Raw genomic sequence first — 27,181 nt, forward strand, 5'->3', positions numbered from 1 at the left:
GTCGTCATCACCCCCAAGCGTGCAGCGTGGGGACCGTGGGGACGGTGAGCAATGCACAAGCCGAGGGTGCCGATGACCCCGATGGAATGACCGGCTGAAGCGAGGTGACGGGCGTAGGGAGGAGCAAGTCCAATTTGTTGCCAGGAAGGGTAAAACATAACTAAAAATCTATTCTATGAGACATCTCCTTTACCAGTGGCAAAATATAGTAGTAGGTTTTTACCCTTTCAACTGGTACAAAAACTGACACCTTTATACAAGGCATCATGTTTGCAATAACCACAACGCAAGCAGTCAAAATGCAAACAAAACCAACTCTGATGATGATGATAATGATATGCACTGCCCTTCAAGTTGATTGGCGTCATCTGGTCCAACACCAATGGAGACTGGGCTCTAAGAAAAGCTGTCTCGGGTGTGGACCAATCAACTTCAAGGACAGTGCATATCTTTATCATCATCATCAGAGTTGTTTCTTTTTGTTTGCATTTTGACTGCTTGTGTTTTGGTTATTGCAAACATGATGCCTTGTATAAAGGTGTCAGTTTTTGTGCCAGTTGAAAGGGTAAAAACCTACTACTGAAAATCTATTCTTCATTTTCACCACGAAGCTTCCAGTCCGGCTCCCGTTGCTGGTGACTGCGGCCGCTCACCTTGTCGAAGGTGGCGATGAGGATGTGGCTGTGGCCGGCGTGTTCTGCGGACGACACAGAACGACGAAGGCGAGGCCGTGTTGGCTTGCGAGCCGTCACGTGACCCAAAACCATTTAAACAGTTTTTGATGAATGTCACCAGGTAAGGGCCCTCTCCTCGCCGCCGCCGACCCCCGACCCCCGTAGGGTGAGGGCGATGCGGCCTAGCGTAGGGTGAGGGCGATGCGTCCTAGCGTAGGGTGAGGGCGGTGCGTCCTAGCGTAGGGTGAGGGCGGTGGGGCCTAGCGTAGGGTGAGGGCGGTGGGGCCTAGCGTAGGGTGAGGGCGGTGGGGCCTAGCGTAGGGCGAGGGCGGTAGGCCCTAGCGTAGGGTGAGGGCGGTGGGGCCTAGCGTAGGGTGAGGGCGGTGTGGCCTAGCGTAGGGTGAGGGCGGTGTGGCCTAGCGTAGGGTGAGGGCGGTGTGGCCTAGCGTAAGGTGAGGGCGGTGTGGCCTAGCGTAGGGTGAGGGCGGTGTGGCCTAGCGTAGGGTGAGGGCGGTGTGGCCTAGCGTAGGGTGAGGGCGGTGTGGCCTAGCGTAGGGTGAGGGCGGTGTGGCCTAGCGTAGGGTGAGGGCGGTGCGGCCTAGCGTAGGGTGAGGGCGGTGTGGCCTAGCGTAGGGTGAGGGCGGTGTGGCCTAGCGTAGGGTGAGGGCGGTGGGGCCTAGCGTAGGGTGAGGGCGGTGTGGCCTAGCGTAGGGTGAGGGCGGTGTGGCCTAGCGTAGGGTGAGGGCGGTGTGGCATAGCGTAGGGTGAGGGCGGTGTGGCCTAGCGTAGGGTGAGGGCGGTGTGGCCTAGCGTAGGGTGAGGGCGGTGCGGCCTAGCGTAGGGTGAGGGCGGTGTGGCCTAGCGTAGGGTGAGGGCGGTGTGGCCTAGCGTAGGGTGAGGGCGGTGTGGCCTAGCGTAGGGTGAGGGCGGTGTGGCCTAGCGTAGGGCGAGGGCGGTGGGGCCTAGCGTAGGGTGAGGGCGGTGGGGCCTAGCGTAGGGTGAGGGCGGTGTGGCCTAGCGTAGGGTGAGGGCGGTGTGGCCTAGCGTAGGGTGAGCGCGGTGGGGCCTAGCGTAGGGTGAGGGCGGTGTGGCCTAGCGTAGGGTGAGGGCGGTGGGGCCTAGCGTAGGGTGAGGGCGGTGTGGCCTAGCGTAGGGTGAGGGCGGTGTGGCCTAGCGTAGGGCGAGGGCGGTGGGGCCTAGCGTAGGGTGAGGGCGGTGGGGCCTAGCGTAGGGTGAGGGCGGTGTGGCCTAGCGTAGGGTGAGGGCGGTGGGGCCTAGCGTAGGGTGAGGGCGGTGTGGCCTAGCGTAGGGTGAGGGCGGTGTGGCCTAGCGTAGGGTGAGGGCGGTGGGGCCTAGCGTAGGGTGAGGGCGGTGTGGCCTAGCGTAGGGTGAGGGCGGTGGGGCCTAGCGTAGGGTGAGGGCGGTGTGGCCTAGCGTAGGGTGAGGGCGGTGTGGCCTAGCGTAGGGTGAGGGCGGTGTGGCCTAGCGTAGGGTGAGGGCGGTGTGGCCTAGCGTAGGGTGAGGGCGGTGGGGCCTAGCGTAGGGCGAGGGCGGTGGGGCCTAGCGTAGGGTGAGGGCGGTGGGGCCTAGCGTAGGGCGAGGGCGGTGTGGCCTAGCGTAGGGTGAGGGCGGTGGGGCCTAGCGTAGGGCGAGGGCGGTGTGGCCTAGCGTAGGGTGAGGGCGGTGTGGCCTAGCGTAGGGTGAGGGCGATGCGGCCTAGCGTAGGGTGAGGGCGGTGTGGCCTAGCGTAGGGTGAGGGCGGTGGGGCCTAGCGTAGGGTGAGGGCGATGCGGCCTAGCGTAGGGTGAGGGCGATGCGGCCTAGCGTAGGGTGAGGGCGGTGGGGCCTAGCGTAGGGTGAGGGCGGTGGGGCCTAGCGTAGGGCGAGGGCGGTGGGGCCTGGGGGGTAACGGCGAGCAGGGGAACCCGGCTAAACCAACCGTCCCGAGCGTGGGTCCTTCAGCGGAGGCTCGTTAAAAAACAAGAAAAAAAAGTCCAGAGAAATCTGGAAAATGCTCCGATTGATTAGTGCGGTCGTTCTCAATTTCTAATTCTAGATTTGAAGTTTTCGTGACTGCAAGGATCCATACTCTTTGGTTCTTTCGGAAAAGTCACGTGGGTGAAAAAAAATATAAGAATAAAAATAATGAAATAAAATAAATACATCACGACATTTCGATTGTAACGCAAGCAATCATCATCAGCTGTGACGACCAAAGCAAGATTTTTTGTTTTACTCAAGTGGGATGATTGCTTGTGTTGCAATCGAAACGTCGTGATTTCTTTATTCTTCATGCTTATTTTATTATTCATATTTTTATTGTTATTTTTATATTTTAATTTTTTTCACCCACGTGACTTTACCGAAAGAACCAAAAAGTACGTTCTCAATTTGTTTATTTAGTCGAAGGCATTAACTTGCCGGGGTGTTTTTTTCCGCGTGCTAATTACGGAAGGAACGAAGACGGATTATTGGGCCCTGCCGCCGTGCGGGTTCCGATTGGTCGGCGAGCGACCCACGTGTCACGGCGGAGGGTCAACCACGTCGAGCGCTCGCGACTGACGGGCAAACACAAAAACAGCGTAGCGTCTGGATTGTAGGACACCAAACACCAATACGGCGTAGCGTCTGGATTGTGTGACGGAACCGGACAGAAAGACGCACCCCAAAAAAATGCGTGACCGGTGTCAATAAGGCTATCCGCATCTGTTAAGACCGGACCAAACTACATCTTTTTAAATCCTTTATATTAAGTTCGCTTGCTTGCTTGCTTAGGACCGTGCAAATCTTTCGGTCGTTTTTTAACCCACTTCCCGTGATCCAATCGAGCTGACATTTTGCACACAGACTCGTTGTGCGTGACAATTAATGTTCGTCAAAAAATTTTCCAAAATTTTACACTTTTTAGGACAAAAATATTATATTTAATTACCAATTGCTTTATGGTGCCATGCAATCATCTGACCCATAGGTGGCAGGGTTGGTGTTTGGTGTCCTACAATCTTTGTTTTTACGGGTTATACTTGTTATTTATTTTACCAGGTAAGGCCCACTGAGCCAAGTTGCGTTTTTTCAGAAGCGACGTCTCCATCGCAATCGATAGGTGAATGACGAAGTGGCTTGGAAATAAAACAAAAAACCAGCCAAATATCTCTAAAACGCGCGGCGTTGGAAGGGGATTGGCCATACCCAGAGGAAAATCCACGAGGCCACGGGGAGAGACACGCAAACTCCAAACATACAGCAGGCGTCAGGAGGGTTGGGATCGATCCTACAACCTCCTGTACACCAGGCGAGGTAGTCAACATCTCCTAGCCACCGTGATGATGATGAGAGAGAGAGACACGCAAACTCCAAATATACAGCAGCAGGCGTCAGGGTCGGGATCGACCCTACGACCTGTCATATGAACGTGGAAATGTTTTTTTCGTGAACGCATCTCAACAGTAACAAAACAAAGCTCAGTAATGTTGCTATCGTGCTCTCGGATGCACGCGTTTGCCCCGATCCCGTCTTGGATCGTGCCAATCTCCCCCGACGCGCATATCTCCTCGCCGCTGCCCGTTCACAGATTCCTCACCGCCGCCCTCTGCCACGGACGCTTGGATCACCATGGGGTACATCTCCTTCTCCGGGTCGTAGGTCATCTAGGGGGTCAAAAAATGGGGGGGGCAAGGGATGAGGGTGGTTCAAACTTAATTTGGAGTTTTCGTGACCGCAGGAATCATTCTTTGGTTCTTTCGGTAAAGTGACGTATGAAGATAAAATAATAAGTTAAATAAAATACTAGCATACGACGTTTCGATTGCAACGCAAGCAATCATCATCAGGTATAAATGAAATAGAAACACAAATCTAGTATAATTTTCTATTTAAAGCTTTCGTGACTGCAGGGATTCATCTTGTTGGTTCTTTCGGTAAAGTCACGTAGAAGGGAAATAATGAAATAATAAGAATTAAACATGATAAAATAAAAATTCTCACGACGTTTCGGCCACAACATCAGTTTTCAGTTTCATTTCCTAGGTATATAGCCCAGTGAGCCATTCGGCTCTTGAATCGGGTGCAACCGCAACAAAACAAAACGGACAAGAAAACATCTTAAAGTGATTTAAAGCTTTCGTGACTGCATGGATTCATCTTCTTGGTTCTTTCGGTAAAGTGACGTAGAAAGAGAAAATAATAAATTAAATACTAGCATACGACGTTTCGATTGCAACGCAAGCAATCGTCATCAGGTATAAATTAAATGAGGGTGGTTGTTCTACGGTCGGCTAACTCGGCTTGCGCGCGGAACGCTAACGTCAGCTGTCCGAATGTCGGCCAGCCGCCATTCCCCGCACGTCCAAACAGCGCGCGGTTAGTTACGAATGGTGCGCAGAGATCTTCAACAAACACACGCAGACGTACGTACGTACGTACAGACATAGGAACGTTCCCCGCGCCACCTCGAGTCATCCGAAACTGTCCTGGGCCTACCACGACGTCGACTTGTTGTTAAATTTGAATCGCAGTTCCGATGATCACTGTTGCATTGCTTTTATTAGCTTCATTTCGGTGATTTCGAAAACGTTTTGGTTTAGCCATGTTTGTTTGTTGTAGTACAGAGTTTGACTGATGACTTTAATCGAAATTGTCTTATGGTTGCTATTGTTTTGAATTTGCATCCCACCGGGATATTTGCACACGGCGTTGAGATGCGGCGCTTTTTTCTGGAAGACTTTGCAGTTTTTTCCTGGATTTTTCTGTTTGCGTGCAGTCACTTTAAAATGATAATTGTTTTTTTAGCCTTGTATCTGGCAACAAAACTGACACCTTTTTTTACAAGGAGTCATGTTTCCATAGACCACAATACCTGCAGTCATAATGCAAACAAAAAACATAACTCTGATAATGTATGCACTGTCCTTGAAGTTGATTGGTCCACACCCGAGACAGCTTTCCTTAGAGCCTAGTCTCACATGGTGTTGGACCAGATGACGCCAAAAGTGTGTGTGAGTGTGTGTGAGTGTGTGTGAGTGTGTGTGAGTGTGTGTGTGAGTGTGTGTGAGTGTGTGTGAGTGTGTGTGAGTGTGTGTGATTGTGTGTGAGTGTGTGTGAGTGTGTGTGAGTGTGTGTGAGTGTGTGTGAGTGTGTGTGAGTGTGTGCGTGCGTGCGAGTGCCAGTTTTGTTTGCCAGATAGAAGGGTAAAAAAAACAATTATCATATTTTTTACTGGCAAATGAGGTTCCAATGGTGTAAATCACTTTAAGATGTTTCTTGTTCATGTTTTTGTTTGTTGCGGTTGCACCCGAGTCAAGAGCCTAATGGCTCACAGGGCTACAAACCTAATAAATGAAACTGAAAACGAGTCCCCCCCCCGCCGTGTAAACATCAGGGTTGGGGTGAACAATGGCGGCCATGGCGTGGCGTTGTCCACCCACTTGCTATTGGGAGCAATTGGCCCAACAGCCTATGAAGGTCTTCTTCTTCTGTGAAGATGAATACTAAGAGGGCGTGCGAGCGTGTGTGCGAGCGTGCGTGTGTGTGAGTGTGTGAGTGTGCGGGCGTTCGACACTTCACGTGGTGGCCTCAAGGTGCACATGGCCTGGCACAAGCGTCGTGGTGACGTCACCGCCACTTAGTGGCGAATGGCGGTTGTTGTTGTTGTTGTTGAGTGTGCGAGCGTGCGTGCGAGCGAGCGTGCAAGCGTGCGTGTGTGCGTACGTGCGTGTGTGCGTACGTGCGAGCGAGCGTGCGAGCGTGCGTGTGTGCGTACGTGCGTACGTGCGTGTGTGCGTATGAACGTGCGTGCGAGCGAGCGTGCGAGCGTGCGCTCACTTCTTGAATGCTCCAGTCGGAGAGCTCGAGGCTGTGCGAGGGCAGGCAGAACTGCTGACCGGCTCCTCGCTGGAAGCTCACGACCTCCGACTTGAGCGAAGGCGTCTTTGGGATGTAACTGAAGGCCCAGGGAGAGAGAGAGAGACACGTGGGGACGGGACTCTGAATGCAGGGAAGGCCACGGGGCAGGGATAGAGGGCGGGAGCCACTTGCTCAGAATTCCTCGGCATTTTTAAATCCTTTATATTAAGTTCGCTTGCGCGCTTACGACCGTGCAAATCTTTCGGTCGTTTTTTAACCCACTTCCCGTGATCCAATCGAGCTGACATTTTGCACACAGACTCGTTGTGCGTGACAATTAATGTTCGTGACATTTTTTTAAAAATTTTTTACACAATTTTTAGGACAAAAAAATTATATTTAATTACCAATTGCTTAATGGTGGCAGGCAATCATCTGACCCATAGGTGGCAGCCATCTCAAGCCAGAGGACGAGAGGACTCTAGTCGCCACGCATATAAAGGATTTATAGTGAAATACTTTGTTTTTACGGGTTATACTTGTTCCCCGTTGTCTCTCCCGAGTGCACGGGCCTTCTGTGTGCTTCTTTGGGTCCCACCTATGTGAGCCTGTGGCTCCAAAGTGAGTCTGTTGTGGATCTGTGGATCTGATGTTCGTATATAGATGGCTCCGTGCGTCTATGGGTCTCTATGTGTGGGTATCTCTGCGTGAGTCTATGGGTCTCTATGTAAATCTACGATTCTCTGTTTGAGGCTATGGGTCTCCGAGTCTGTGGGTATCCATGAGAGTATGTGTGTCTCTGTATAAATCTGTGAGTCTCTGTGCGAGTCTGTGGAGCTCTGTGCGAGTCTGTGGGTCTCTGTGCGAGTATGTGGGTTTGTGTGCGAGTCTGTGGGTCTCTGTGCGAGTCTGTGGGTCTCTGTGTGAGTCTGTATGTCTCTGTGAGCCCATGGCCTCTATGTGGGTCTATGTATCTCTGTTTGAGGCTAAGGGTCTCTGTGCGAGTCTGTGGGTCTCTGTGCGAGTCTGTGGGTCTCTGTGCGAGTCTGTGGGTCTCTGTGCGAGTCTGCGGGTCTCTGTGCGAGTCTGTGGGTCTCTGTGCGAGTCTGTGGGTCTCTGTGCGAGTCTGTGGGTCTCTGTGCGAGTCTGTGGGTCTCTGTGCGAGTCTGTGGGTCTCTGTGCGAGTCTGTGGGTCTCTGTGCGAGTCTGTGGGTCTCTGTGCGAGTCTGTGGGTCTCTGTGCGAGTCTGTGGGTCTCTGTGCGAGTCTGTGGGTCTCTGTGCGAGTCTGTGGGTCTGTGTGTCTCCGTGTGTGTCTGTGGGTCTCTGTGGGAGTCTGTGGGTCTCTGTGGGAGTCTGTGGGTCTCTGTGGGAGTCTGTGGGTCTGTGTGTCTGTGGGTCTCTGTGCGAGTCTGTGGGTCTGTGGGTCTCCGTGTGTGTCTGTGGGTCTCCGTGCGAGTCTGTGTGTCTCTGTGCGAGTCTGTGGGTCTCTGTGCGAGTCTGTGGGTCTGTGTGTCTCCGTGTGTGTCTGTGGGTCTCTGTGGGAGTCTGTGGGTCTCTGTGGGAGTCTGTGGGTCTCTGTGGGAGTCTGTGGGTCTGTGTGTCTGTGGGTCTCTGTGCGAGTCTGTGGGTCTGTGGGTCTCCGTGTGTGTCTGTGGGTCTCCGTGCGAGTCTGTGTGTCTCTGTGCGAGTCTGTGGGCCTCTGTGCGAGTCTGTGTGTCTCTGTGCGAGTCTGTGTGTCTCTGTGTGTGTCTGTGTGTGTCTGTGTGTCTCCGTGCGATTCTGTGTGTCTCTGTGCGAGTCTGTGTGTCTCTGTGCGAGTCTGTGTGTCTCCGTGCGAGTCTGTGTGTCTCTGTGCGAGTCTGTGTGCCTCCGTGTGTGTCTGTGTGTCTCTGTGCGTGTCTGTGTGTCTCCGCGCGAGTCTGTGTGTCTCTGTGCGAGTCTGTGTGTCTCTGTGCGAGTCTGTGGGTCTCTGGGTGTGTCTGTGTGTCTCTGTGCGAGTCTGTGTGTCTCTGTGCGAGTCTGTGTGTCTCCGTGCGAGTCTGTGTGTCTCTGTGCGAGTCTGTGGGTCTCTGTGCGAGTCTGTGTGTCTCCGTGCGAGTCTGTGTGTGTGTCTGTGGGTCTCTGTGTGTGTCTGTGTGTCTCTGTGCGAGTCTGTGTGTCTCTGTGCGAGTCTGTGTGTTTCTGTGCGAGTCTGTGGGTCTCTGTGCGAGTCTGTGTGTCTCTGTGCGAGTCTGTGTGTTTGTGGGACTCCGTGTGTGTCTGTGTGTCTCCGTGCATGTCTGTGTGTGTGTCTGTGTGTCTGTGGGTCTCCGTGCGAGTCTGTGTGTCTCTGTGCGTGTCTGTGTGCGAGTCTGTGTGTGAGTCTGTGTGCGAGTCTGTGTGTATCTGTGCGAGTCTGTGTGTCTCCGTGCGAGTCTGTGGGTCTCCGTGCGAGTCTGTGTGTCTCCGTGCGAGTCTGTGTGCCGGGCCCTCTGCGCACCGCATGGCTCCTGCGTGCATCCCCTCTGTCGCCTGGTAGAAGATGCACAGCTGCACACGCGCGTCGCTGTCGAAGGTGAACTCCACGTTGTACCGTACTCGCGTGCTCCTCCCCTCCCCATCGTCAGGCTTCACCTCCTCGCTGCACCTGCAGGGCGAGGTGATGAACAGCGCTGGGCTCGCTCGTTCCCTCGCTCACTCAATCACTCGCTCGATCACTCAATCACTCGCTCACTCAATCACTCGCTCGCTCAATCAATTAGTCGCTCGCTCGATCAGTCACTCGTTCACTCTATTACTCGCTCACTCACTCGCTCATCCACTCACTCGCTCTTTAAAAACAGCGGCGCTACTATGCCTCTCTAAATGAAATTAGCAACGGGCCGCTTGCGCGTTCCCAGATTCAGCGGTGAACGGGACACCAACCCTGCAACTGGCAAATGTCTGGCAATGTGAAAGAGTTAATAAACCCCCGCCACTGACTCGCCCGTGCGAATGATTAACCATCAACCTTTGCTCTGCGACTTGCCGTTAAGATCGGCTGGAGCCTCCTCCGGTACTTTAAGAGACACCCACGGGGTTGAGGTTTATTGCAATTGCTTTGTTTATCCCCTCGTATCTCACCCTGCTCACATCCACTCGCTCTCCTACGTCTCCCCTCTCATCTCACTCCACTCCCCTCCACGCACTCTCCTGCCTCTCCCCTCTCATCTCACTCTACTCCCCTCCACGCACTCTCCTGCCTCTCCCCTCTCATCTCACTCTACTCCCCTCCACGCACTCTCCTACCTCTCACCTCTCATCTCACTCCACTCCCCTCCACGCACTCTCCTGCCTCTCCCCTCTCATCTCACTCTACTCCCCTCCACGCACTCTCCTGTCTCTCCCCTCTCATCTCACTCTACTCCCCTCCACCCACACAGACCATATCCACACACACACACCATACACACCATATGCACACACACACACCACAACACACAACACACACTACACACACACACACCACACACACACCACACACACACCACACACACACCACACACACACCACATCCATCCATACACACACCACACACACACCACGCACACACACACCACACACACACACCACACACACACTCCACACACACACACACACCACACACAACACAACACACACACCACACACACACCACACACACAACACACACACACCACACAACACACACACACCACACAACACACACACACCACACCCACACACACACCACACACACACACACACCACACACACACACACACCACACAACACACACACACCACACACCACACACCCCACACACACACACACCACACACACACACCACACACACACCACACACACACACACCCACCACACACACACACACCACACACACACACCACGCACGGTCTCTCACCTGACCAGACGCAGCGAGTCTTTGCGGATGTTGACGAGGCTCCGGAGTGCTCGCACCGGCTCACCACACACACACCACACACACACCACACACACACCACACACACACCACACACACAACACACACACCACACACACACCACACACACACCACACACACACACACCACACACACACACCACACACACCACACACACACCACACACACACACACCACACACACACCACACACACACACACCACACACACACACACCACACACACACACCACACACACACACCCCACACACACACACACCACACCACACACACACCACACACCACGCACAGTCTCTCACCTGACCAGACGCAGCGAGTCTTTGCGGATGTTGACGAGGCTCCGGAGCGCTCGCACCGGCTCACTTGGAGGTGGCGCGGGGTACGGAAACTTTGCGTCGAGCAAAACCACAAACGACAAAAAGACAAGGCCCAGTTAAGCGAGTTTAGGAAATGCAAATGTAATATGAGAATACAGTGATACCTCGGTTCACGAACTCCGCTTCTGTTCGTGAACAACTCGGTTCACGAACAGAAAAGTTCATAACAATATGCTCCGGTTCACGAACTCCGCTTCGGTTCACGAACAACTCGGTTCACGAACAGAAAAGTTCATAACAATATGCTCCGGTTCACGAACTCCGCTTCGGTTCACGAACAACTCGGTTCACGAACAGAAAAGTTCATAACAAAATGCTCCGGTTCACGAACTCCGCTTCGGTTCACGAACAACTCGGTTCACCAACAGAAAAGTTCATAACAAAATGCTCCGGTTCACGAACTCCACTTCGGTTCACGAACAACTCGGTTCACGAACAGAAAAGTTCATAACAAAATGCTCCGGTTCACGAACTCCACTTCGGTTCACGAACAACTCGGTTCACGAACAGAAAAGTTCATAACAATCTGCTCCGGTTCACGAACTCCACTTCGGTTCACGAACAACTCGGTTCACGAACAGAAAAGTTCATAACAATCTGCTCCGGTTCACGAACTCCGCTTCGGTTCACGAACAACTCGGTTCACGAACAGAAAAGTTCATAACAAAATGCTCCGGTTCACGAACTCCGCTTCGGTTCACGAACAACTCGGTTCACGAACAGAAAAGTTCATAACAAAATGCTCCGGTTCACGAACTCCGCTTCGGTTCACGAACAACTCGGTTCACGAACAGAAAAGTTCATAACAAAATGCTCCGGTTCACGAACTCCGCTTCGGTTCACGAACAACTCGGTTCACGAACAGAAAAGTTCATAACAAAATGCTCCGGTTCACGAACTCCGCTTCGGTTCACGAACAACTCGGTTCACGAACAGAAAAGTTCATAACAAAATGCTCCGGTTCACGAACTCCACTTCGGTTCATGAACAGGAGCCGCGGCCATTTCAATGCTATTTCCAGGCTGTCACGTGGTCGTGACTTCCTGTAGGAAGATCGTGGAGAGAAGAAGAGACACTGAAAGAAGTACTGTGAGTACTGTGAGTACTGTGAGTACTGTGAAGACACTTTCAGTGACTTTTTGCTTTTTGGTGTGCTTTTTAGCACATACAGTACTGTACAACTGTACTGTACAATACTGTACTTACTGTGTTGTACAGTTCACCCGTTTGAGTGCTTACTGAAGTCATCTCAAGCAAGGTTAGTGTTCTCTCTTTATACATTACTATACTGTACAGTACTAATGTGTATTGTAATTTGCTTCATATTTTTGTGCTTCAAAAACCAAAAAAAAAAGGTCAGAACGGATTAACCGGATTTACATTGAACCCTGTGGGAAAATGTGCCTCGGTTCACCACCAATTCGGTTCGCGACCAGAGTCAGTTCACGAATTAAGTTCGTGAACCGAGGTATCACTGTATATCCGGCTCACTGACGTATCGCAACTCGTCATGGTGATTGGCTCTGCCGGTCCTGGTTTACAGCCAATGGGGGGAAGCCTGGGGGCGTGGCCCTGACGTGATGGCAAGGTGACAGCTGTAAGGATTGGTTCTGCTGGCTTTGGCCTCAGCCAATGGGGAGATGAGTCAGGGGGCGTGGCCCTGACGTGATGGAAGGGTGACAGCTGTAAGGATTGGTTCTTCTGGCTTTGGCCACAGCCAATGGGGAGATGAGTCAGGGGGCGTGGCCCTGACGTGATGGAGAGTTGACAGCTATAAGGATTGGTTCTGCTGGCTTTGGCCACAGCCAATGGAGAGATGAGTCAGGGGGGTGGCCCTGACGTGATGGAAAGGTGACAGCTATTAGGATTGGTTCTGCTGGCGGCCTCAGCCAATGGGGAGATGAGTCAGGGGGCGTGGCCCTGACGTGATGGAGAGTTGACAGCTATAAGGATTGGTTCTGCTGGCTTTGGCCACAGCCAATGGAGAGATGAGTCAGGGGGGTGGCCCTGACGTGATGGAAAGGTGACAGCTATTAGGATTGGTTCTGCTGGCTTTGGCCTCAGCCAATGGGGAGATGAGTCAGGGGGCGTGGCCCTGACGTGATGGAAAGGTGACAGCTATTAGGATTGGTTCTGCTGGCTTTGGCCTCAGCCAATGGGGAGATGAGTCAGGGGGCGTGGCCCTGACGTGATGGAAGGGTGACAGCTGTAAGGATTGGTTCTGCTGGCTTTGGCCTCAGCCAATGGGGAGATGAGTCAGGGGGCGTGGCCCTGACGTGATGGAAGGGTGACAGCTGTAAGGATTGGTTCTGCTGGCTTTGGCCACAGCCAATGGGGAGATGAGTCAGGGGGCGTGGCCCTGACGTGATGGAGAGTTGACAGCTATAAGGATTGGTTCTGCTGGCTTTGGCCACAGCCAATGGAGAGATGAGTCAGGGGGGTGGCCCTGACGTGATGGAAAGGTGACAGCTATTAGGATTGGTTCTGCTGGCGGCCTCAGCCAATGGGGAGATGAGTCAGGGGGGTGGCCCTGACGTGATGGAAAGGTGACAGCTATTAGGATTGGTTCTGCTGGCGGCCTCAGCCAATGGGGAGATGAGTCAGGGGGCGTGGCCCTGACGTGATGGAGAGTTGACAGCTATAAGGATTGGTTCTGCTGGCTTTGGCCACAGCTAATGGAGAGATGAGTCAGGGGGGTGGCCCTGACGTGATGGAAAGGTGACAGCTATTAGGATTGGTTCTGCTGGCTTTGGCCTCAGCCAATGGGGAGATGAGTCAGGGGGCGTGGCCCTGACGTGATGGAAAGGTGACAGCTATTAGGATTGGTTCTGCTGGCTTTGGCCTCAGCCAATGGGGAGATGAGTCAGGGGGCGTGGCCCTGACGTGATGGAGAGTTGACAGCTATAAGGATTGGTTCTGCTGGCTTTGGCTACAGCCAATGGGGAGATGAGTCAGGGGGCGTGGCCCTGACGTGATGGAAAGGTGACAGCTGTAAGGATTGGTTCTGCTGGCTTTGGCCTCAGCCAATGGGGAGATGAGTCAGGGGGCGTGGCCCTGACGTGATGGAGAGTTGACAGCTATAAGGATTGGTTCTGCTGGCTTTGGCTACAGCCAATGGGGAGATGAGTCAGGGGGCGTGGCCCTGACGTGATGGAAAGGTGACAGCTGTAAGGATTGGTTCTGCTGGCTTTGGCCTCAGCCAATGGGGAGATGAGTCAGGGGGCGTGGCCCTGACGTGATGGAGAGATGACAGCTATAAGGATTGGTTCTGCTGGCTTTGGCCTCAGCCAATGGGGAGATGAGTCAGGGGCGTGGTCCCGGGAGCTGGCGAGGGAGCCTGGAAGATTCGACGCAGGCTAACGAGGATTGGCGGAAACGTACCACGTGACCCGGGTATTAAATAGGGGTGAAGAGGAACGACACGTGGTCAGAACGGGAAACAACGCAGGAAGGAGCCACGGGAGAGCGGGGCTGCTCCGAGTTGCCACGTGGCAGCGCGTCTCTCTCAGTCTATCTGTCCCGTCACGTTGTCTACCAGCAACGTGAAGTAGATGTAACCCAAAGTGAATAAAAATTAACCCGTAAAAACAAAGTTTTTCACTATAAATCCTTTATATGCGTGGCATGGGTTTTATTTTATTATTCATTTCTGTTTTTCTTGAGTAAGAGTTTCATTTTTTTTATCACATTGGTATTTTAAATGAAATATGAATTTTTTTTTCCTAAAGAGTGGAAAATTTGGGAAAAATTTTTCACGAAAATAAATTGTCACGCACAACGAGTCTGTGTGCAAAATGTCAGCTCGATTGGATCACGGGAAGTGGGTTAAAAAACGACCGAAAGATTTGCACGGTCGTAAGCGCGCAAGCAAGCAAGTGAACTTAATATAAAGGATTTAAAAATGACGGATTCCAGAAGTCGTTTCAAAGAGTCTTATTACACAAATATAATAAAGTGCTTTTCATTTTTAGGTTTTTTTGGAAAGATGTGATTAACCATGCAAAAAAAGATTTAACTACACTTATTTGACCAATCTTATTTATTATTTGACAGACAACTATTACAGGTGTACCATGTTTACCATGTTCACCATGTTTAGTTGTCACAAACCATAACAAAGGCTCACCCTCTTAAGCCTCACCTTACCATATGAATAAAAAGTGTGCCGTACTTGGCCCTTCCCCCCTCTCCAACCATTATATATACGGAGTGGTAGCTCCTGCAATCTCTCATTTACTTGATACAGCTGTCGTGGCTGTGACGGTTCCACCTGAAGACGGAAGCTTGTGTTGCCTCCGAAACGTCGTGATTTTTATTTTACTTTTATTAATTTTAATGTTTTACCTACGTGACTTTACCGAAAAAACCTAAGAATATGAATCCTTGCAGTCACGAAAGCTTCAAATCTAAAAGTGCTTCTTGGATGAATAAAAGGGTAGCTTTCCATGCTGTCGGAACGGATGAAGCTTTTGACGTGCTTTTCCTACACTCGCCTAACGACCAAATCACTTAACAAACATCTTCTTGGTTCTTTCGGTAAAGTCACGCAGAAGGGAAATAATAAAATAGTAAAAATTAAAAATAATATATTTCGATTTAAAGCTTTCGTGACTGCAGGGATTCATCTTCTTGGTTCTTTCGGTAAAGTCACGTAGAATGGAAATAATAAAATAATATAAATAAAACATAGTAAAATAATTCTCACGACGTTTCGGCCACAACGCAAGCAGCCGTCCTCAGGTGAAGAACAGGTCTGTCGAGAAGACAGAGTCTGAATGACACACCCCAGGCTTGGAGCGTCTATTTAAGCTTAAAGTCGCAGCATCTCTTCAGAAAGGTGAGAGACTCGATTAGCTGAGCATTCTTATCCCGGAGTTTGTTGAAAGATCTTAAAGTTTTGTGGAATCCTACCCCATAGTGGCGGTTAAATTTCGATTTAAAGCTTTCGTGACTGCAGGGATTAATCTTCTTGGTTCTTTCCTGCAGTCACGAAAGCTTTAAATCGAAAATTATACTAGATTTGTGTTTCTATTTCATTTATACCCGATGATGATTGCTTGTGTTGCAATCGAAACGTCGTATGCTAGTATTTAATTGATTATTTTCTCTTTCTACGTCACTTTACCGAAAGAACCCAAGAGTTGGGCTGGTTTTCTTGGTTCTTTCGGTAAAGTGACGTAGAAGGGAAATAATGAAATAATAAAAGCAAAACATAATATCGTGACTGCAGGGATTCATCTTCTTGGTTCTTTCGGTAAAGTCACCTATAAAGAGAAAGTCACGTAGAAGGGAAATAATGAATTAATAAAAGCAAAACCCAATATTAATAAATTATTTTATTATTCTTATTATTTCATTATTTCCCTTCTACGTGACTTTACCGAAAGAACCAAGAAGATGAATCCCCTGCAGTCACGAAAGCTTTAAATCGAAAACTATACTAGATTTGTGTTTCTATTTCATTTATACCTGATGATGATTGCGCGTGTTGCAATCGAAACGTCGTATGCTAGTATTTAATTGATTATTTTCTCTTCATACGTCACTTTACCGAAAGAACCAAAGAGTAGAATCATAACCTCAACAAAACCGTTGATCTTCACTCGTTGATACGGTCGCTTCCAACATCATCCAGTGAAATCCACAGCAAGAAAATTTGAATAAAAAATAAATAAATAAATTCTTGCCGTGGATTTCACACCTGATGATGATTGCTCGTGTTGCAGTCGAAACGTCGTGAGAATTTTTATTGTTTTATATTTTATTATTTCATTATTTCCCTTCTACGTGACTTTACCGAAAGAACCAAGAAGATGAATCCCTGCAGTCACGAAAGCTTTAAATCGAAATATATTATTTTTATTTTTATTATTTCCCTTCTATGTGACTTTACCGAAAGAACCAAGAAGATGAATCCCTGCAGTCACGAAAGCTTTAAATCGAAATATATTATTTTTATTTTTATTATTTCCCTTCTACGTGACTTTACCGAAAGAACCAAGAAGATGAATCCCTGCAGTCACGAAAGAAGCTTTAAATCGACACTTAACAACCAGTTTCGTGGAACCAATTACCGTCGTTCAAGAGGGGTTCTACCAGAGGTGTGGACTCGAGTCATGTGACTTGGACTCGAGTCAGACTCGAGTCATGAATTTGATGACTTGCGACTCGACTTGGACTTGCATAACAATGACTTTGTCCCACCTATGAGATGTGGACTCGAGTCATGTGACTTGGACTCGAGTCAGACTCGAGTCATGAATTTGATGACTTGCGACTCGACTTGGACTTGCATAACAATGACTTTGTCCCACCTATGAGATGTGGACTCGAGTCATGTGACTTGGACTCGAGTCAGACTCGAGTCATGAATTTGATGACTTGCGACTCGACTTGGACTTGCATAACAATGACTTTGTCCCACCTCTGGGTTCTACTGTAGTGCTCATGCTAACCCATGTGAGACGTCATCTGGTCCAACCCACGTCATCTGGTCCAACACCATGTGAGACTAGGCTCTAAGGAAAGCTGTCTCGGGTGTGGACCAATCAACTTCAAGGACCATGTGAGACTAGGCTCTAAGGAAAGCTGTCTCGGGTGTGGACCAATCAACTTCAAGGACAGTGCATATCATTATCATCATCAGAGTTGCTTCTTTTTGTTTGCATTTTGACTGCTTGTGTTGTGGTTATTGCAAACATGATGCCCTGTATAAAGGTGTCAGTTTCTGTACCAGTTGAAAGGGTAAAAACCTATCACTATATTTTGCCACTGGTAAAGGAGATGTCTCATAGTGTACATTCTTACCCCGAGCTCTCAATACTCTGATAGTGCGCTGTTTTTGAGTTGTACGCCTTTTGGTGTTATCTGGTCCAACACCAATGGAGACTAGGCTCTAAGAAAAGCTGTCTCGGGTGTGGACCAATCAACTTCAAGGACAGTGCATACATTATCAGAGTTATGTTCTTTTGTTTGCATTACGACCGCAGGCATTGTGGTCTATGCAAACATGACTCCTTGTAAAAAAAAGGTGTCAGTTTTGTTGCCAGATAGAAGGGTACAAAAACAATTATCAACCAAAGAGTTGGGGGCATGTGTCTCGACTCACGGGCACGGGACGGCTGCCCAGGAAGTTGAGGTCAGCGTTCTCCCCGAACAGGTAGCTCTCCGGCGTGCCGCTCTCAAACTTCTCCCCGCCCATGTAGAAGTGGCTGGCAAAGTAGTTTCCTGCACAGGACCACAGGGAGGTGGGCGCGGTGGAAGGGGTGGGGGGGGGGGCAGCAGAAGCACGCAAATGCATTCGTTTAGTTTCACGTTTTTTTAAATCCTTTATATTAAGTTCGCTTGCGTGCTTGCTTGCTTGCTTACGACCATGCAAATCTTTCGGTCGTTTTTTAACACACTTCCCGTGATCCAATCGAGCTGACATTTTCCACACAGACTCGTTGTGCGTGACAATTAATTTTCGTGAAAATTTTTTTTCCTAAATTTTACACTGTTTAGGGAATTTTCTTAAAATATGTAATTACCAATTGCTTAATGGTGGCAGACAATCATCTGACCCATAGGTGGCAGCCATCTCAAGCCAGAGGACGAGAGGACTCTAGCCGCCACGCATATAAAGGATTTAGAGTGAAAAACTTTGTTTTTACGGGTTAATTTTTTATTTCCCACTTTGTTTTTGTTCAAACGTAATCAGGAACCGCGGCTCGGGCACGACCGGGGATAATCGGATGGAACTGCAGGACAGCCTCCTTGTTGTGGGGTCGCTGCGGTGGCTAGGAGATGTTAACGTCCTCGCCTGGTGTACAGGAGGTCGTGGGTTCGATCCCGACCCTGACGCCTGCTGCTGTATATTTGGAGTCTGCGTGTCTCTCTCTCTCTCATCATCATCACGGTGGCTAGGAGATGTTGACTACCTCGCCTGGTATGCAAGAGGTCGTGGGTTCGATCCCGACCCTGACGCCTGCTGCTGTATATTTGGAGTTTGCGGCGTTTCTCTCTCATCATCATCACGGTGGCTAGGAGATGTTAACTACCTCGCCTGGTGTGCAGGAGGTCGTGGGTTCAATCCCGACCCTGATGCCTGCTGCTGTATATTTGAAGTTTGCGTGTCTCTCTCTCTCTCTCTCATCATCATCACGGTGGCTAGGAGATGTTAACGTCCTCGCCTGGTGTACAGGAGGTCGTGGGTGCGATCCCGACCCTGACGCCTGCTGCTGTATATTTGGAGTTTGCGTGTCTCTCTCTCTCTCATCATCATCACGGTGGCTAGGAGATGTTGACTACCTCGCCTGGTACGCAGGAGGTCGTGGGTGCGATCCCGACCCTGACGCCTGCTGCTGTATATTTGGAGTTTGCGTGTCTCTCTCTCTCATCATCATCACGGTGGCTAGGAGATGTTGACTACCTCGCCTGGTGTACAGGAGGTCGTGGGTTCGATCCCGACCCTGATGCCTGCTGTATATTTGAAGTTTGCGTGTCTCTCTCTCTCATCATCATCACGGTGGCTAGGAGATGTTAACGTCCTCGCCTGGTGTACAGGAGGTCGTGGGTTCGATCCCGACCCTGACGCCTGCTGCTGTATATTTGGAATTTGCGTGTCTCTCTCTCTCTCATCATCATCACGGTGGCTAGGAGATGTTGACTACCTCGCCTGGTATGGAAGAGGTCGTGGGTTCGATCCCGACCCTGACGCCTGCTGCTGTATATTTGGAGTTTGCGGCGTTTCTCTCTCATCATCATCACGGTGGCTAGGAGATGTTAACTACCTCGTCTGGTATGCAAGAGGTGGTGGGTTCGATCCCGACCCTGACGCCTGCTGCTGTATATTTGGCTGCAATCTGCCTACCCTCGAGGACCTGTACACGAGGACCTTGAGGCGAGCGAGGAAGATTGTGGCCGATTCCTCTCACCCTGGACACTCTCTGTTCCAGCTACTCCCCTCCGGCAGAACGCTGCGGTCCATCAGAACCAAAACCTCACGCCACAAACACAGCTTCTTCCCATTCGCTGCTGGCCTCTTCAACAGGCTCAAACTGACTTTAAAGCTCAAACTGACTTTAACACAATATCTGCACAATGACACCCTACCATATTTGCACTATGTTACCCGATTTGCATTTTTGTAATTTTATATTGTACATTATAGCTATTGTATCTTTTAGATTTTATTTTATTCAATTTTTACATACTTTAGCTCCTTAGTATTAGTTAGACTTGTACCTATTTCGATTTAATGCTTTCGTGACTTCAGGGATTCATCTTCTTGGTTATTGTTTTCTTTTTATTATTTTATCATTTCCATTCTACGTGACTTGACCGAAAGAACCAAGAAGATAGACTTGTACCTTTAGTATAGTTAGACTTGTAAACCACTTATTTAAGATTCCTAAATGTTGAATGTATGCACCTTCCGGCCAAAGTAAATTCCTTGTCTGTGCGAACTTTCATGGCGAATAAAACCCTTTCTGATTCTGATAATCAACAAACCCTGCGGAATCTACGAACCGCTGCGTCCCGGCCAGTGTATATAGTCAGGCGTCATCTTCACAGCAGCATTCAAACTCACGTCAGTCAGCCCAGTACACATACAGTCTCAAGATCAAGATGTCAATGCGTGGCCGAAGCCGATGACGACAGCATCGCCACATGGTCAACGCTTTACGATCCCTTCGCCACATTGCGCAGCTGCTGCGCAATAGACACAGTGACAGACAAGATTTGCCCTGATGATACACCACCACCACCATCTGCTATTGAGACACACACAAATCTACATGGCATAGACTAGCCGTAGAGTCACAGCGACGTACAGGATCATGTAGAGGCCTTAAGAATCATATAGGAACCTACGGACTCACGCAAGAGAGCCGTAGATTCACACACACAGAGAACTGCAGGCTCACACAAAGACCCATAGATGTGCTCTCTAGCTCTGAGAAAATCCCACCATCTGTTCTTACGTAATTCCCTGGGTTGCCAGACATGTGAAATCCAGTCCAGTGGGACCTGGTTATTTATTGCTGAACTATTTTTGTTTTATTTTTTTAGAATTTTTTTTAGCATTTTTTTTAACCACCCTATGGATATTCTCATCGTCATAAACCATCATGACGCAAACTCCGGTCACCCTCGCATCGAACAAAGACGGTCACCGGATCGCACGAAGCTTTCAAATGTGTTTCTGCGGCAGTCTGGAATGCTCTTATTTCCGATATCGGGAAGCCGCTGGAGCTATGCATTTTTAAATCTCGATTGAAAACGAATATCTTTAGAACTGCTATTAGTGTTTACTCTACACTACACTATACAAGACTATACACGACACTACTATACACCACACTACTATAGACTATACACGACTACACACTACGCTATACACGACAATACTCTACACTATACACTACACTACTATACACTACACCACAAGACTAAATTGAAAACTAATTTCTTGAGAACTGCTTCTAGTGTTTAGTTTGTTGCCTTTCTCCCGCACCTCCAATTAGCACAGGTGGCTACGTACGGTGCGAAAGAAGTACATACGTACTTAGACTCACACAAAGACCCATATACTAACCGAGACCCATAGACTCACTACAGAGACTCACAGACTCACACAGAGACACATAGACTCACACAGAGGCACATAGACTCACTACAGAGACCCATAGACTCACACAAAGACATATATACTACCGAGACCCATAGACTCACTACAGAGACTCACAGACTCACACAGAGACACATAGACTCACACAGAGGCACATAGACTCACTACAGAGACACATAGACTCACACAAAGACCCATATACTAACCGAGACCCATAGACTCACTACAGAGACTCACAGACTCACACAGAGACACAGACTCACACAGAGGCACATAGACTCACTACAGAGACCCATAGACTCACACAAAGACCCATATACTACCGAGATCCATAGACTCACTACAAAGACTCACAAACTCACACAGAGACACATAGACTCACACAGAGGCACATAGACTCACTACAGAGACCCATAGACTCACACAAAGACCCATATACTACCGAGACCCATAGACTCACTACAGAGACTCACAGACTCACACAGAGACACATAGACTCACACAGAGGCACATAGACTCACTACAGAGACACATAGACTCACACAAAGACCCATATACTAACCGAGACCCATAGACTCACTACAGAGACTCACAGACTCACACAGAGACACATAGACTCACACAGAGGCACATAGACTCACTACAGAGACCCATAGACTCACACAAAGACCCATATACTAACCGAGACCCATAGACTCACTACAGAGACTCAGACTCACACAGAGACACATAGACTCACACAGAGGCACATAGGTTTAACACGTAGGCTTTCGCGACCAATATTGTTCATAATCAACGATTTTTGGGTTTAGATCGCGTTATTTATAAATGTGTCGTAACCCTCCACCACCCGACACGGCCAATCAGTAAAAAAAGTGTCACGTTGACAAAAGACAAATAGTTCACTGCTTTAGCCCACCGGTGTGTTGAAGCGTGAAACCACAACATTTACAATTTGAGTACTTTAACACGTAGGCTTTCGCGACCAATATTGTTCATAATCAACGATTTTTGGGTTTAGATCGCGTTATTTATAAATGTGTACTCAAATTGTAAATGTTGTGGTTTCACGCTTCAACACACCGGTGGGCTAAAGCAGTGAACTATTTGTCTTTTGTCAACGTGACACTTTTTTTACTGATTGGCCGTGTCGGGTGGTGGAGGGTTACGACACATTTATAAATAACGCGATCTAAACCCAAAAATCGTTGATTATGAGAGGCACATAGACTCACTACAGAGACCCATAGACTCACACAAAGACCCATATACTAACCGAGACCCATAGACTCACTACAGAGACTCACAGACTCACACAGAGACACATAGACTCACACAGAGGCACATAGACTCACTACATAGACCCATAGACTCACACAAAGACCCATATACTACCGAGACCCATAGACTCACTACAGAGACTCACAGACTCACACAGAGACACATAGACTCACACAGAGGCACATAGACTCACTACAGAGACCCATAGACTCACACAAAGACCCATATACTACCGAGACCCATAGACTCACTACAGAGACTCACAGACTCACACAGAGACACATAGACTCACACAGAGGCACATAGACTCACTACAGAGACACATAGACTCACACAAAGACCCATATACTAACCGAGACCCATAGACTCACTACAGAGACTCACAGACTCACACAGAGACACATAGACTCACACAGAGGCACATAGACTCACTACAGAGACCCATAGACTCACACAAAGACCCATATACTAACGAGACCCATAGACTCACTACAGAGACTCACAGACTCACACAGAGACCCATATACTAGAGACCCATGAACTCACTACAGAGACTCACAGACTCACACAGAGACCCATTGACTCACACAGAGACCCATATACTCACACAGAGACCCATAGACTCACACAGAGACCCATAGAATCACAGAGACCCATATACTACAGAGACTCACAAACTCACACAGAGACACAGACTCACACAAAGACCCATATACTAAAGACCCATGAACTCACTACAGAGACCCATTGATTCACAGAGACCCATTGACTCACAAAGAGACCCATAGATTCACACAGAGACCCATTGACTCACACAGAGACCCATAGACTCACACAGAGACCCATAGACTCACACAGAGACCAATAAACTCACACAGAGACCCATAGACTCACAGAGACCCATAGACTCACTACAGAGACCCATAGATTCACACAGAGACCCATAGACTCACACAGAGACCCATAGACTCACACAGAGACACATAGACTCACTACAGAGACCCACAGACTCACACAGAGACCCATAGATTCACACAGAGACCCATAGATTCACACAGAGACCCATAGACTCACACAAAGACCCATAGACTCACACAGAGACCCATAAACTCATACAGAGACCCATAGACTCACACAGAGACCCATAGACTCACACAGAGACCCATAGACTCATTCAGAGACCCACAGACTCACACAGAGACCCATAGACTCACACAGAGACCCATAGACTCACACAGAGACCCATAGACTCACACAGAGACCCACAGACTCACACAGAGACCCACAGTCTCACACAGAGACCCATATACTACAGACATCCACACTCACACAGAGACCCACAGACTCACTACAGAGACCCATAGACTCACACAGAGACCCATAGACTCACTACAGAGACCCACACTCACACAGAGACCCATAGACTCACTACAGAGACCCACACTCACACAGAGACCCATAGACTCACTACAGAGACCCACACTCACACAGAGACCCATAGACTCACTACAGAGACCCACACTCACACAGAGACCCATAGACTCACTACAGAGACCCACACTCACACAGAGACCCACAGACTCACTACAGAGACCCATAGACTCACACAGAGACCCATAGACTCACTACAGAGACCCACACTCACACAGAGACCCATAGACTCACACAGAGACCCACAGACTCACACAGAGACCCACAGACTCACACAGAGACCCATAGACTCACACAGAGACCCATAGTTTGTTGTCTTTCCCCGCACCTCCGATCACAATGGTTGACTACGTACGCTACGAAAAGAGCTTAACATACGTACGTCCAAAAGTTAATTTCGCCAAGTCACATGATTTCACAACACTTTAGCCCGAGGCCAACACGAAAGCGGCAACATTCCACGAATTCATTATCATTTTGAGTGAGCATAATATTACACGGGCATTTTTAAAATGTATTTAATTGTTTCTTTAGAAACTAATCACCTACAGTTGTGAAACAACCTTGAGAAGGGCCCCCGGGTTAAACAGGCACTCGCAAGACATGGGCCAGGGGGCGATTTGGTCAATTGACATTCGTTAATCAGTGACGGGGTGCTGTGTGGAAGGAGAGATGCCCGTTTCTGCAGAGCGGAAATTAACCAAAGCGGGGAAACGATACCAAACCACATGACTCACGTGAACTTACAGGGAAATATCTCTTTAATGCATATGCTTCGTCTAATTTTTGTTCCATCCTGATTGTGCTATCGTAGTCTACGAAAGGCCTATGATGACAAGCTGCCCCCGTGCATGATGCTCACCCAAACCAAAAGCGAAAATCCAGGCTGGAAGATGCTCAAGCTTTCGGAATGTAGCAGCTGACGAGATCGGGCACATTCTGGTCGCATCTGACACAGGCCAAATTGGCAAATTTCGATTTAAAGCTTTCGTGACTGCAGGGATTCATCTTCTTGGTTCTTTCGGTAAAGTCACGTAGAAGGGAAGTAATAAAATCATAAAATATTTTTTTTTATATTATATTATTGTATTGTGTTTTATTTTTATTATTTTATTACTTCCCTTCTACGTGACTTTACCGAAAGAACCAAGAAGAGGCCAAAGGGCAATCGAGGACAACGCAGGGGTCGCCGTTCGTGTTTGTGAACGTGCGCTTTAATACAACGGGAGCCTTGCGAGAAACACGGGGACCAGAGTTTCGCAAACGGGTTTTGATTCCTTACCCGTACCCTAACCTACCCGATACCCGGCCGGGTACGGGTAGCCGGGGTAGCGGGTAGGGTACGGGTATCCGATTGCGACCTCTGGGATGAAGCCATGTTGCAGGCGCGGGTGGGTTGATTCTAGGAACTTGAATTGTGAGAAGAGACAAGACGTTGGGAAATGAGTGACAAACGGTTACTCACCAGTGACTCACGGCCTACCCGTACCTGTACCAGGCCGGGTACGAGTAGCCGGGTATCGGGTAGGGTACGGGTATCGGGTACCCGAATGCGACCTCTAACGGGGACCGGTCTACTTACGAACAAACCCGTCCGTATGTACAGTTGTCCGTTCGGACCGAGAGTCGTAAGTTCAACCGCCGGGCAATATATGGTGGCAGTGGCATCTACAGCTGCAGAACGTGAAGAACCAGTGGCATCTACGTCTGCAGAACGTGAAGAACCAGTGGCATCTACATCAGTGCCATCTACATCTGTAGAACGTGAAGAACCAGTGGCATCTACATCTGCAGAACGTGAAGAACCAGTGGCATCTACATCTGCAAAACGTGAAGAACCAGTGGCATCTACGTCTGCAGAACGTGAAGAACCAGTGGCATCTACATCTGCAGAACGTGAAGAACCAGTGGCATCTACATCTGCAGAACGTGAAGAACCAGTGGCATCTACATCTGCAGAACATGAAGAACCGGTGGCATCTACATCTGCAGAGCGTGAAGAACCAGTGGCATCTACATCTGCAAAACGTGAAGAATCAGTGGCATCTACATCTACAGGAGATTATACAACGTTTTAAGCCATTCCCCGTGTTACTGTACACGCCGTACAACATTGGAAGCGACATGAGTAAGGGGCCATCCATTTAGTAGGTACGCAAAAATCTGTCAAAACTTGAACCCTCCCCCCCTCCCTGTACGCACGCATACTTTTTAGACCCCCCCCCCCGAATCCTATAGACCGGCCGATATTTAATCCGCGCAGAAATGATCAAGGATTAATAATATCAGCGTGTTTAAACAAAATGATAGTTCACCGACGGACTATCTGACTCATTTAAAGGCCAATGAAGACAAATTATTATCGAGGCTTCACCGCCCCCCCCCACGTTTCCTATGCGTACATTGTCAGTAAACCCCCCATACGCATTTGGGTTAACCCCCCCTCCCCCTCCATGCGTACGTACTAAATGGATGGCTCCTAAGCTGGACTTCCGAACAAATCGACTTACGAACATACCTCGTTCGTAAGTAGAGGACTCCCTTTAACAAAATATAATAATATAAATACAATGTATGGTACAGCCCTCTATCAATTTACTGCTGCATGAAGTAGACTACTTCTATGATTGGCAAGTTCTTGAATGAATGTATGTTGTTGTTTTTATGATTACAACTATGCTTGTTGATCCTGGAAAGTCTCACCGAGTCTCAAAAATTAGTCTTTCAGAAGGATCCTGCAAAGTTGTCGCAGCCAAGGGCGACGACGCTACACATTAATATTTTTTAACAGGTAATCTGTCCGCATTGGAATAATCGGGCCAATTCCGGTTACATTGTGCGTGCATTTAGTAGCCATGGGAAGGAGTAAACTGGATAACCTGACATGAACTATTGAAAAACTTTTTTTTTTATGTTACCAAGCAAGTAAGACACCACTGAGCTAAGTAGCTCTTTTTTCAGAAGCGACCTGGACACAAATGATAGCTCAACGAAATGGTCCATCACGTGGAAATGTATAGCAGACAAT

General features: G+C 49.0%; 1 protein-coding gene across 2 annotated transcripts in view; it reads right to left on the bottom strand.

The window, feature by feature from the left end:
- The window catches only part of LOC144739972 (E3 ubiquitin-protein ligase MGRN1-like), a 59,254-nt gene that overhangs the window by 28,501 nt on the left and 3,572 nt on the right, over positions 1-27,181 (bottom strand). The window contains exons 1-7 of one of the 2 annotated variants that reach the window (XM_078622859.1): positions 20,340-20,507; positions 17,938-18,056; positions 10,752-10,840; positions 8,996-9,142; positions 6,495-6,612; positions 4,255-4,321; positions 654-697 (exon numbers count right to left, since the gene is read on the bottom strand). In XM_078622859.1, coding sequence (XP_078478985.1) covers positions 654-697; positions 4,255-4,321; positions 6,495-6,612; positions 8,996-9,142; positions 10,752-10,840; positions 17,938-18,056; positions 20,340-20,421 — 666 coding nt within the window. In that variant the 5' untranslated portion in view covers positions 20,422-20,507. Of the gene's footprint in view, positions 1-653; positions 698-4,254; positions 4,322-6,494; positions 6,613-8,995; positions 9,143-10,751; positions 10,841-17,937; positions 18,057-20,339; positions 20,508-27,181 lie in introns of those variants that run through there. The other variant, XM_078622858.1, reaches the window with a different exon arrangement.

The sequence above is a fragment of the Lampetra planeri genome, unplaced genomic scaffold (assembly GCF_965212315.1).
Source record: "Lampetra planeri unplaced genomic scaffold, kcLamPlan1.2.h2 scaffold_182, whole genome shotgun sequence".
Lineage (NCBI taxonomy): Eukaryota > Metazoa > Chordata > Hyperoartia > Petromyzontiformes > Petromyzontidae > Lampetra > Lampetra planeri.